This window comes from Parastagonospora nodorum (genome assembly GCF_000146915.1).
Source record: "Parastagonospora nodorum SN15 chromosome Unknown scaffold_4, whole genome shotgun sequence".
In the NCBI taxonomy this organism is placed as follows: domain Eukaryota; kingdom Fungi; phylum Ascomycota; class Dothideomycetes; order Pleosporales; family Phaeosphaeriaceae; genus Parastagonospora; species Parastagonospora nodorum.
The window spans coordinates 1,572,877-1,584,090 of NW_001884552.1; the positions used below are offsets into that span (position 1 = coordinate 1,572,877).

The window sequence follows — 11,214 nt, forward strand, 5'->3', positions numbered from 1 at the left end:
ATTCCACAGGATGAATTGTGATGGGGGTGTATGTGGAGCGGTGAATGGAGAGGGTGGGTGACTGGGTGACTGGGGAAGCAGCTGAGCTTGAGTGGAGTGGCTGGGACGGGGAGCTTGCGACGCGCTAGAGCGGCCATGACGACCTGCACTGCAGGTGGCAGCTTCCTGTAGCCTAGAGGCACGTGCGACACTAGCGCCGACGCATGCAGGGGTCGGCAACAGATCCGCACTTCTGAAGCAAGTGGCCGGCTGTGCACATTGGCATCCTGGTGAGCATCTTCAGGATAGGATTGCTTCAAAGACTATGTAAATACATCGCAGGCGCAACGCAGCGACCATCACACGGTGGCATCTGGCTCGTCCGTGTACTCGGGAGACTGTGTGATCTGCGCCTCCTGCCCCCTTCGCGTTCTCTCCAGGTCCGCCGCCCACAGCCCTGAACTGACCGCCGCTGTCATCAAGAAGAACATACTGAAGGGAGGAGCCAGCTGCATGAACAGATAAACAGTGCCGTACCTAGATGATCTCGTCAGCTGGACACTTCATGTAGGATCAGTATGCTTACCAGGTGTACTGCCACCGTCTCTGCGACACATGTCCGTTCCGCTGCTTGCGATCGTAGCCAAGTAGCTGAAAATATCTCCAGTGTTGGAAAGGTCCCGCACGATATCCTGTCAGCAGGAGAAATATTGGAACCCCAATATATGGTACAAAGTTAACTGGCAACAAGAGTATGAACTCTGCAATCTGGCGAAACGAGAAAGGCGCGTAGACACACGACCGCGCAGGCTTGCCGAGGCGGCGGACAGGGTCATTTAGAGAGTCTTCGGAGACAGGTCGATGTTGGCGGACCAGGTCCTCGTAGCCCTTGTAGACCAGAACGGCATCGAATATGTCCACTTGCGATTCGTCCTGCGCACGTCAATATGCCTTTCAAAATCAATAGTCACATTTGAGCACTCACGACCAGGAACGACTCAAACAGTATTGCTACTACAGCAGCTCCTTCGCCCAAGACCAGAAAGGTTCCGTTGACCCATGCACTCCCATTGTGTTGGAATAACGCAAGAAATGCGACTTGTGGGAGATAGGTCCAAAAGAACAGGTTCAGGATGATAAAGGCACTCAGCAGGAAGGCAGGAAGAAGGCGAGCCTTCAGTAACGGGTAGAGGAACGGGTGCGCAACAAAAAAAATAACTCCCTATTGATTGTTGTTAGCCCTTTGTTAAATCTGTTATTGATTTCAGGGTGACTACCTTTGGTAAGTAGGAACAAGCGACAATGTTCTCCCAGGCTGGACGCACCACTACCTTGGGTATGTTTTGCAGTGCTGTCTGCGGCGGTGAGTGTGCGTGTGGCATTGTTCAGTGCTAAAGAGTAGCAAAGTTGAGAACTTGTTCAGCACATGTAAGTCGTGGTGTGCCTGGCAAGGGAGCTGTCCCGGTGACGTATGCGTCTCGCCGCATGACCTCGGTCCGCTTATCGATAATGCGCCGACAAGATTCATAAAGTCGAAGCAGTCGCATTGGAGCAGTTGGCGACAGATCAGATGCCGTGATGCACTTCAAGGCCATGGTTTTGTCTCTGTTGGCTCTTTGGAGACGACACGTGGATTGCTAATTATCCACTGGAGCTCTAGATTAATGTGCTGCAACCTGCGCCCACCAGGCATCGGCAAAATTCATGCCTGCCTTTTCCTAACAAAAGGAGGCAACGAGGTAGCCTGTATATTTTTAAAGATTTCTTTCATAGAATTAAGTAAATTATTTTAGAGCTGCGTATATGCTTAGGCTCTCCTAAGCTTATAATGAGCATACCTCTAAACACTGTTAGCTAATGTCGTGTAGGTGAGAGCGGGCACGAATTTTGCCGCTACTTGGTGCGCCCTAGGACTGCATGTTTTCCATTGGGCAATCCGGCATAGCCTGGCCCAGCATGTTTTTGAGATCGTGAAGCTAGTTCCCCCAGGGTTACAGCTGCGCCCTTCCTCTATAATCGAACATATGCAACTACAGACGTGAAAGCATTAAAAGCCGCCTGCGTACTGCTGCTAGACCTTTATTGCTTTCGCAAACAATTTGTTTCTCACTTTCACCATGTTTCTGAACTCATCCGCTGCCTCCTGGGTCTACAACGAAACCAAAACCAACATTGAGGTCGAGCCCTTTCACCGTAACCTACCAGACTATGCAGTCACTCCGCTCATCCCTCTACCGAGCCTTGCAAAAGAACTTGGACTTGGTCATGTTCTGCTCAAGGACGAATCTAATCGCCTGGGATTACCCGCATTCAAGATTCTTGGGGCATCGTGGGCTGTATTCAAAGCGGTCGCCGCGAGATGTAATCTTCCGCCAACTAGCACCCTGGAAGAGTTAGGCACGGCTGCAAGGCAGGCTAGTATTCGCCTTGTCACTTGCACTGAGGGCAACTGGGGAAGAGCCGTCTCTAGAATGGCCAAGTACTTGGGGATCACCGCCATCATATTTGTGCCAGACTTTATGGACGAAGCTACACAGCGGAAGATTGAGAGCGAAGGCGCCAAAGTTGTGGTAGTGACCGGAGACTACGACTTTTCCATCAAGAAAGCGAGAGAAGAGGCGGACAGAGATGGTCTGCTGGTCATGGACGTCTCGTGGGAAGGCTATGAGGAGATACCGGAGGTAATTCAATGAGTCTGGCTAGAATTATAGCTATGCTGACTGGAATAGTGGGTGGTGGAGGGATATACAACAATGCTCACCGAGACAGACAGGCAGCTAGCGGCCATGGGCGTCCATTCAGCAACTCACGCCATAGCCTCGGTTGGTGTAGGATCGTGGGCGCAAGCTGTCACTATGCACTACAAGAGCAAGGAACCTTCTGCAACAGTGATCACAGTAGAGCCCGACACTGCCGCAAGTCTGAAGGCAAGCTTGGAGGCTGGGGAAATCACTCCTATCGCGACAGGCCATACCATCATGAACGGCATGAACTGCGGGACAGTTTCCACGACCGCGTGGAAGGTTTTGAAAGAAGGTATCGACGCAAGTGTTACAGTTTCTGATGTCGATGTCCACCATGACCTGCAATATCTTCACAGTCAACACGTCAAGGTCGGACCATGTGGTGCAGCAACTTTGACCGCCTTGAAGCAAGTGTGTCGAGAGAATAAGGGGGAACTAGGGCTGACCGACAACTCTGTGGTTGTTGTTTTCAGTACTGAAGGCGCACGAGATTACGCCGTGCCTATTAGAGAATCGATCAGGCCTGGTGCTGGTCCGTGACTGGACTTACATCTTCCTACGTAGAGGTGATAGCTTGAAGCCCTTTGGGCAGTATTACATACTGAAAAGAAGCCGTATAGTGTAGTATGATGGGGTTCAATGCTTTATGGAACCACCTTGGTTAAATTCAGATTCCGTGAAATCCTCCAGGTTAGCCATTATTCAATCACTATTCATTGCTAGAGTTGGTGCGTTGAAATATGCCGTAGCCATAGAGCCTATGGCTCTATCAACCTAGTGTCTTCTTCTTCTCCTTCTGTCGTTCCATGACATTGAGTACGTCCTCTGCCTTGTTTTTATCACCACGCTTCTTCTTAGTACCGCGCTTCCTCTGCTTCTTCGCATCTCTTCCGCCGCCCTCAGCATCTTCTTCGTCGTCCTCTGCACCAAGTCCTTTCCATTGACTGAACTTGACTTTTTCACCCTCCCTCTCCATGTCGTCGGCATCGTCGAATCGTGATGCTCCAAAACCAAGGTCCATGTCTTCCATGTCTCGATCCGAAGCTGCGAGCTCAGCAGCACGCTTCTTGAGGCGAGCTTCTTTCGATTCAGGGTCATTGGGATCATTTGAAGAGAGGTTCTGAAGTAGCGTAGAGCTTTCGTCGAGATTACGCACTTTTGCTAGGGCGGCGCGTACTGTGGCATCGGCCACAGAGAGGTCAGAGGCGTCAGCTGATTCGCGTGTGACAGACTTGAAGTAGTCACGCTTGACTGGCGCAGTACTTGCTGAGCTCTTTGGAACAGGTTCGCTAGGCTCTTGGTGTGGTTCGTTGGTCTCCTCAGATTCCACCCCTGTTTGAGCCTTCGCAGTGTCGACTGGTTGCTTCGGGCTCTCACCCTCTTCCTTAGAATCGTCTTCGTCTTCGTCGTCATCATCATCATCGCCGAGATTAGCCAGGGGATTGTAGTTTGAACCAACTCCCGCGAAAATGTCGTCGTCTTCAGATTCATCATTTTTCGGCTCTGGTAAATTGTGCATGTTGATGGGTTTCTTCGGATCGTCAATGTCATTCCGAATTTCAGGCGCAGGCTGCTCGTAGACTTTCTGTTTCCTGAGTTTCCTCTTCTCCTTGCCATCTACGCCCGTGACGATCAAGACTTCGCGGCCCTTTTCGTCGACCTCGATTCGTGATGTCTCACCCTGAGGATTGATCTTGCGGAAGCCAGGTCCCAAGCTTGGGAACCTTTTCTCGTGCTCAGCTGCGGCAGCCGCGGCGGCTTCCTCTCGTTGTCTCTTGAGGTCTTTCAGGATGTCGTTCCTGCTTCGCTTCACGCCAGCGACTGGGGGCGGAGGTGATTTCATCGTTTCGCCCTTCTTGTCTGCCTTCTGGCGCACGATCGGGCCAATGTCTTCACCGGCCAGCTCGTCGAAAGCATCCTCGACAGCTGGGGACTCCTCTGGTGCCTCGTCTACCTCCTCTTCCGCCTGTTCCACCTCACCGGCCAAGACATCCTCCCCGCGCCGAACTCGTTCCAGCAGTTTCCGGTCCAGTCCTTTGACCAGATGTGTAGTGCTGACGTCTCCGCCCGTGATTTCCTGGACCAGCTTCTCGAAGGTTTCGCGGTCGATCTCGCCGAGCTTCATCGCGTCTTCGAGATTTTTGACGCGTTTTGCGATCTCGCTGTCCTCCAGATCCACGCGCCCTTTGGTGCGGTCGGTGTAGCCCGCGGCGAGCTTAGTTCCCTTGGGGGCGGAGGCGCGGCCCTGCTTCTGTGGGTTGGCTTTGGCATTGCGTTCGGCGAGCTGGCGCGCAAAGTCGGCCTGCACCGAGCCCTTGCCGATTTGGCGGCTATGTGACTGTCAGCGAATATCATGCGAAGACGATGGCTGGGAGCCCTTACGGTGTCATGGGCATGCTCGAGTGTTTGCGCGCGCCCAAGACAGACTTGGGCGTGCTGGCAGCAGGAGACTTGCCCTTGTCGCCATCCTGACGCGGCGTTTCGCTCAGCAACAGCCGCCGGAACTGCTGGTTGTTCATTGTGAGGGTGATGGCCTCACTGCTGCCAAATCCAGCACCTGCTAGCTGATGGAAAAGTTCCGCCAAGCCCACGATGCGACTGACTCGCGTGCAGCTCCAAAACGCGGGGAGCTCTCTCAAGCTCCGCAGTGAGCGACGTCACGTAGGAACAGCCAAACTCTTGAGCTTCACTTGCATGCAAAACCCAAGCCTACGTGACTTCGCCTAGCGATTCGCATGTTACGTCGCATTTGGATTATTCTGAAGATATCAGGCTCCGTGGTGTATCAGGTTGATTCGAAGCTGAAGAGCTGGGGGCTACTTTCGCTTGATTCCATGTAAAGCTACAATATGGGTGTGTTGACAGGATGACTCTGGCGGGGCCCGTACAAGCACGCCGACTTGGGTAATTAGCCGCTTCCGCCGTAACTTTGCACAACACACACTATAGGAACCTTAAGTCGTGCTTTGGCTGTTAATTATACATACTCGTCCGTACTGACCCCGGCCAGTCTCCGCACAAGAATCCTCTGGCTTTTCCCCTCCTTGAACCTCCCCTCTTCATCCTGAGTCCCCACACTTACACTCTTCTTCATTTGCCAACATGTTCAAGCTCTTGTTCATTGCAGCTCTTGCTGCCCTCGGCATATGCCAGTATTCCTCGCCATCTAACTCATTCAACTCATCCATCTACGAAAACCCGATCTTGCAGGGCGTAGGAGCGGATCCGTACGTTGAGCCGTCCCCATGAGCTTCCTTGAGACTAATTGCAACAGCTGGGTCTTCCGCCACGATGGCCACTATTATCTAACTTTTACTAATACACAAAACATTACCGTCTACCGTAGTGACGTGTTGACAGACTGGAACAATGCCGAGTCCAAGCTTGTCTTCCAGCCTCCGCCAGGCATGAACTACTCAACTGATCTGTGGGCACCCGAGATTCATGAGATTAATGGCAACTGGTACGCCATCTTCACGGCCGATCCTCGCAACGACTCTCCTCCTCCTGAAGTGGAGATGTGGTGTGAGTATAACTGCCCTGCCGTCCACCACCGCATGTACGTGGTCGAGGGCAAAGGCTCCAACCCTTGGGACGCCCAGTGGGAATTCAAGGGAGAGCTCAACACGTACGATCAGTTCGCAATTGATGGAACATATTTCATTCACGGGCCTCAAAATGATCTATACCACGTGTATAGTTGCTGGTATCGCCAGTACGACGGATGGCCAGCCAATCTCTGCATCACGAAGATGGAAAATCCGTGGACCGTCTCATCACCGTTTTCAGAACGCCAAATCATCTCCGTCCCAGAATACCCCTGGGAGAAGACACCGTTCGGTCGCGCAAGCAACGATCGTCTGTCTTCCAATGAAGGTCCCCAGCAACTCACCAACCCCAAGACTGGTCAAAACTTCATCATTTACAGCGCTGGACGTTCCGATACCCGAAACTACTGCCTGGCCCAGCTCGAGCTGGTTGGAGATGACCCAATGAACCCAAGCGATTGGCGCAAACACCCATATCCCGTCTTTTATCAAAACCCAAAGGAGGAGGTGGGTGGGGGTCGGCCGTAAGTCACACTGCGCACGATACATCCTCATGGAACTGACAGGTTTGTAGATGCTAGCTTTACTACCTCTCCCGACGGTACGGAGGACTGGATTGTCTACCATGGAATGCGGGATCCCACTAATGGCTGGGGTGCTCGAACGATTCGTACGCAGAAGTTCGAGTGGAACGAAGATGGCACGCCAAAGTTTCCAAGGCCGGGATACGGTCCATACCAGGTACCGAGTTCAAAGTAGGAACTGCACATGTGTGGACTGGGTGCACTCGTTTGCATATGACCTTCTCGAAGAACCGGATGGAGGCGCGTATATAGCGCCGACCGGGGCCGTTTCAACCTTTGGTAGATCAATCTGGTGACTACATGGTCTCAAGATTCGTGTTTCAGGCCTGCTATGTCACGTCACGTCACGATGAAAATGCAGGAAATCACGAAAGGGAACGTTGACTTGAAGTAGTCGTAATGTCAGGATAATGCTCAAACAAATCGTGAATCATCAAAATATACAGTCAGTACTAACGTACCACCCAGCTGTCGTAGCTCAATCATACCCTCAGACAGCGCTCTTTTCCCTCGCAAGCCTTCTCAGCCGACTCTTTTCTGTTGCCTCTTCCACTTTCGTCTTTCTCCATGAGCAGGACTCAGCAAAGTCACATATCCTACACTTGAATGCTTCCTCCATTTCAACCCCTTTTGCCTCCCTTGCGCCCTTCCACCAAGCCATCTCCTCGGAGATGTACGCGTCAATGACATCAGTTTCATATACAGTCAGCTCGCTGCCAATGACATCGCCAGTCTTCGCGTAGCGAAACTCAGCACGTAGTATGGGAGACAGACTAGTTGGTGGAAGCGTGGTTTGCATCTCAGTGACAAGTAGAGCCCACAGGGAGAGAAGATTCGGGTAACTGGTGGCTTCGTTGTCAGGTCCAATACCGCCAATCTGGTCCATGAAAATGGATGTGAAAGACTCTAGCGGCATCACGTCGTATCTTCCAAAAACAGTCTCTGCATCGACTGTATTCAAAGAAAGCGACTCGAGAAGTTTGCGGTAAAGCATCAGTTGCATCCATGTCGGCCGCAAAGAGGCACCCGAGGGCAGTGACCGAGCCGAGCGTGTTTTGACATCTGCAATATAGACCTGCCGATCAGGTTCCAGGCCACCTAGCCAATCGCCGTCGCCGTCTTGCGATGCAGTCTTCCCAAATGCTTGGGTAATGCTCATTTGACCAGGAGGCAGCGGGACGACACCACCAGTCGCGTTCTGTCCGTCCTCGCTCCCAAACTGCTCTTCGAAGACAGGATCCGGACACTGGTAAGACAGCTCGTCAATGACACCGTTGACGACTTGGCCCTCTAACACGCCCCAGACCTCTAGCTCACGAGTCAGACCCGTTTCGCGCAGACACCGCAGACCCGGATATGGCGTTTCCACATTCGCAAGCCAAAGCGGTCTTCTTTGGTCTGCACTTGGACTGGCACTGTGGTGTGCACCTCGTCCTCGAGCTTCTGGTGTATCTTAGACCCCGTCCGCATGGCTTGCGTGCGCGGCTTGCGTCCGAACTTGCTGAGGGTGTAAAAGTATTGCAGCTCACACCATGCTGGCGATACAAGATCTGTGACGGAGAGCGGCTTCTTGGGCTTAGTGCGAAAGCGCTCAATAGGCGGGCGTGTGTCGTGGTCTGCGTTATCTACCGCCTGAGGCGTGGAGAGGGGCCACTCTGTGCGCGATGGCGAGGCAATTGAATTGAAGCGCGAGGACGTGAGAGTGGGCGATTGTGAGGAGGGCTCTTCAAGCGGGACTAGACGCTGTTAGTTGTCAGTCTGTTGGAAACCCAGCACGCCTTTGCGTCTACATACCACTCCACGCCCGACGCGATCTTTCGTCGTACTCGACTTCCAGCGTTTCGTGTCCTCGAAGCGGCGAGCTTTGCATCTCTCGCCTTGTTCCAGCGGGAGCAACGCTCGTGGCCTTGTCCCTAGCCTTTGCAACGCGCAGCAGCGTGGGCCGGTGGACCTGTACGAAGCCGTCCACATCTTGATCTTCGTCCTCACGCTCGCCCTCTTCAAATTCAATGCTAGGTAGCACGCGGCTTCTCGCGGTCGGCCTGGCCGTCTGGATCGTCTCCAGCACCCCAGCGAGTATGGTGTCTTCGTCAATGTCTTCGAAACCCGTATCTGATCCGTAGTCGCTCACGGCAGCGACAGAGGGTATTTCAACGTCAGAGCCATATTCGCTGGGCGGGTTCATCGGCTGGGCGGTGGATGCGGCCATGTCGCCATTGTTGTCTAGCCATGGAGCGGGTGACGCGATTGTGTGGCGACAGCCTGACGCGCTCCTTATGCTGGCGCGCTTCCGCGTGCAGTCGTGAGGTCACATGCCGACGCGCGAATCAAACATTGAATATGCGTGTACATTACGAGACAAGAGGAGTTGCAGAAATAATGATATAGACATGTCAGAGCTAAATGTTCTTCTCGGTAGATACACTTGAGTCCCAATGTGGCGGTCAAGCTTCAGCCCTGCATTGCTTCGCCGACACCAGAGCGGGTGAACTTCGCTCCAAGTACAGCGTCCACGCCCTCGTTGAAGTCTGGCATGTCGTCCGCGCGCTCGTCCTTCCTACTCCATTTAACCACGCCCTGGCCATCTACAGCGAAATTGCCCGCCGTCTGCCATCGATTGCCGCTCTCGGTCGACCGCACCTTGATGCCGTCCTCTTTGTCCAACTTAGACACACTAGGTATGCTGCCCAGGACGTGCCACAGGCTTGAAGTGCCTAGACCCCATGCTGCGTAGATATCCCTGTCCGCGTCTATAATGATGTTAAGATTCGGCTGTGTATTTCGTGATGGCTCAGGCAAAGCTGCAAGCCATTTGTCTGTTGCAGCTTGATCGCTGTGCGAGACGGCCACAAATTGAACATCTGGATGCGCTGGGGCAATTGCGCGCATTTGAAGGAATGTCTTCTCAGCGACTATAGCACCATTAGCAGACGCGCTTCTCCCATCTGATATGTTTCAAGTACATGGACATCCACAGTGCCTCAGGAAGCTCACGACTGTTGGCTTGCCTTCAGCCGAAAAGCTGAGCCTGGAGGTTGTCGGTGCTTTCTCTCCCACCGCTGGTGTAGAGCCTAGCTTCACGCTCGGCGGCGACATCCATGACCAGAACTCCGTTTGCCAGGTCATATTGAAGTGCAGATTGGGGAATGCATCCATATGTCTGAAGCAAGGCCATTTGTATACGACACCATCTGCAACGGTCTGGTCGTAGCCCCATTGAAAGCGTCATATGCGGGGTCTCGGATCGCAACCAGCAGGCCCGGGTGCGACTCCTGATCGAGCTCATGCAGCGCAACACTATTGTAAGCGCATGGGACCGGTCTCGTGACGGAGTCTACTTTATTAAGTGAGAACGGGTTCCACGAGTCGACATGACCAACGCAGGCTTTTCCAAAATGTATGGGCGCTGTCAGTGTCTGGCACGTCGACTGTATATTTGGCGGCGGATGGAGCCACGGATAAAGTCAAAGATCAAGTCAAACAGAGCAAAGAGTCACGAGGTATGGGAAGGTAGATTGAAGTAAGAATCAGTTGATTCGGGTGATATCGTTCAGTGACCTTCACTGAGAGACCGGATATACTACATGCTCAGCATCATTCGATGCGCCCAGAAAGGCTGAAAACCGTAAACCATGATTAACCACAACGCCTTAAGACCCAACCCCGGAAACCATCATCAACCCGAATGTGTTGTCATGTCGAGTCGTGCGAGAAGTGAGAAGCTTAACCACGCTCACCACGGAGGCGGCGGGCGAGCTGGATATCCTTGGACTGGATGGTGACACGCTTGGCGTGGATGGCGCACAGGTTGGTGTCCTCAAAGAGGGAGACGAGGTAGGCCTCGACGGACTCCTGGAGAGCGCCGATGGCAGAGGACTGGAAGCGGAGGTCGGACTTGAAGTCCTGGGCAATCTCACGGACAAGACGCTGGAAGGGCAGCTTGCGGATGAGAAGCTCGGTGGACTTCTGGTAACGACGGATCTCACGGAGAGCGACGGTACCAGGCTTGTAGCGGTGAGGCTTCTTGACACCTCCGGTTGACGGCGCGGACTTGCGGGCAGCCTTGGAAGCAAGCTGCTTGCGGGGAGCCTTGCCACCGGTGGACTTACCTGAGAAGAGTTAGTATCGATGCGAAAGTGAAGTGCAGTGCAGGTGTCGGGCAAAGTCGTGATGCAACGCAATGGTGGCAACACCAAAGCGAGCAGCGGCGACGATGCAAGCGATGCGATGCGCAGATGAGGTGGTACTTACGGGCAGTCTGCTTGGTACGGGCCATCTTTGATGGTGTTGGTGGTTGTGTGGATGAGGATGTGTTGTACTGTGCATGTACGCTATGGCTCGCTGGTTAATTGCACCTTC

General features: G+C 53.2%; 7 protein-coding genes across 7 annotated transcripts; 2 read left to right on the forward strand and 5 right to left on the reverse strand.

The window, feature by feature from the left end:
- Positions 1-273: 273 nt before the first annotated feature.
- Positions 274-1,400, reverse strand: SNOG_03313 (hypothetical protein). Its single transcript, XM_001793829.1, has 4 exons — positions 1,257-1,400; positions 965-1,201; positions 566-912; positions 274-516 (listed from the first exon to the last, which is right to left on the reverse strand). Exons 1-4 carry the CDS (start codon positions 1,359-1,361, stop codon positions 339-341), a joined length of 867 nt encoding a protein of 288 aa, XP_001793881.1. The 5' UTR covers positions 1,362-1,400; the 3' UTR covers positions 274-338.
- Positions 1,401-1,994: 594 nt separating this feature from the next.
- Positions 1,995-3,389, forward strand: SNOG_03314 (hypothetical protein). Its single transcript, XM_001793830.1, has 2 exons — positions 1,995-2,660; positions 2,709-3,389. Exons 1-2 carry the CDS (start codon positions 2,097-2,099, stop codon positions 3,261-3,263), a joined length of 1,119 nt encoding a protein of 372 aa, XP_001793882.1. The 5' UTR covers positions 1,995-2,096; the 3' UTR covers positions 3,264-3,389.
- A 103-nt stretch (positions 3,390-3,492) lies between these two features.
- On the reverse strand, positions 3,493-5,242 carry SNOG_03315 (hypothetical protein; the record flags this gene model as incomplete). The annotated part of the gene is made up of 2 exons (XM_001793831.1): positions 3,493-5,053; positions 5,106-5,242. The coding sequence occupies 2 exons, from the start codon at positions 5,240-5,242 to the stop codon at positions 3,493-3,495; spliced, it is 1,698 nt and encodes a 565-aa protein (XP_001793883.1).
- A 583-nt stretch (positions 5,243-5,825) lies between these two features.
- SNOG_03316 (hypothetical protein) lies at positions 5,826-6,799 on the forward strand (the record flags this gene model as incomplete). Its single annotated transcript, XM_001793832.1, has 2 exons — positions 5,826-5,950; positions 6,070-6,799. 2 exons carry the CDS (start codon positions 5,826-5,828, stop codon positions 6,797-6,799), a joined length of 855 nt encoding a protein of 284 aa, XP_001793884.1.
- Positions 6,800-7,345: 546 nt separating this feature from the next.
- SNOG_03317 (hypothetical protein) lies at positions 7,346-9,064 on the reverse strand (the record flags this gene model as incomplete). The annotated part of the gene is made up of 3 exons (XM_001793833.1): positions 7,346-8,163; positions 8,199-8,591; positions 8,665-9,064. 3 exons carry the CDS (start codon positions 9,062-9,064, stop codon positions 7,346-7,348), a joined length of 1,611 nt encoding a protein of 536 aa, XP_001793885.1.
- A 159-nt stretch (positions 9,065-9,223) lies between these two features.
- SNOG_03318 (hypothetical protein) lies at positions 9,224-9,981 on the reverse strand (the record flags this gene model as incomplete). Its single annotated transcript, XM_001793834.1, has 2 exons — positions 9,224-9,767; positions 9,819-9,981. The coding sequence occupies 2 exons, from the start codon at positions 9,979-9,981 to the stop codon at positions 9,307-9,309; spliced, it is 624 nt and encodes a 207-aa protein (XP_001793886.1). The 3' UTR covers positions 9,224-9,306.
- Positions 9,982-10,370: 389 nt separating this feature from the next.
- SNOG_03319 (hypothetical protein) lies at positions 10,371-11,184 on the reverse strand. Its single transcript, XM_001793835.1, has 2 exons — positions 11,107-11,184; positions 10,371-10,964 (listed from the first exon to the last, which is right to left on the reverse strand). Exons 1-2 carry the CDS (start codon positions 11,179-11,181, stop codon positions 10,506-10,508), a joined length of 534 nt encoding a protein of 177 aa, XP_001793887.1. The 5' UTR covers positions 11,182-11,184; the 3' UTR covers positions 10,371-10,505.
- Positions 11,185-11,214: the final 30 nt, after the last annotated feature.

Excerpts from the sequence above, each read along its gene's own strand:
- SNOG_03319 (XM_001793835.1), bottom strand. The coding sequence starts at position 11,181 with ATGCACAGTACAACACATCCTCATCCACACAACCACCAACACCATCAA. Across the intron at positions 10,965-11,106 it reads CCGTACCAAGCAGACTGCCC|GTAAGTCCACCGGTGGCAAG; the intron begins GTAAGTACCACC and ends AACTCTTCTCAG.
- SNOG_03313 (XM_001793829.1), bottom strand. The coding sequence starts at position 1,361 with ATGCCACACGCACACTCACCGCCGCAGACAGCACTGCAAAACATACCC. Across the intron at positions 1,202-1,256 it reads CTTGTTCCTACTTACCAAAG|GGAGTTATTTTTTTTGTTGC; the intron begins GTAGTCACCCTG and ends AACAATCAATAG. Across the intron at positions 913-964 it reads TGTTTGAGTCGTTCCTGGTC|GACGAATCGCAAGTGGACAT; the intron begins GTGAGTGCTCAA and ends TGACGTGCGCAG.
- SNOG_03314 (XM_001793830.1), top strand. The coding sequence starts at position 2,097 with ATGTTTCTGAACTCATCCGCTGCCTCCTGGGTCTACAACGAAACCAAA. Across the intron at positions 2,661-2,708 it reads GCTATGAGGAGATACCGGAG|TGGGTGGTGGAGGGATATAC; the intron begins GTAATTCAATGA and ends TGACTGGAATAG.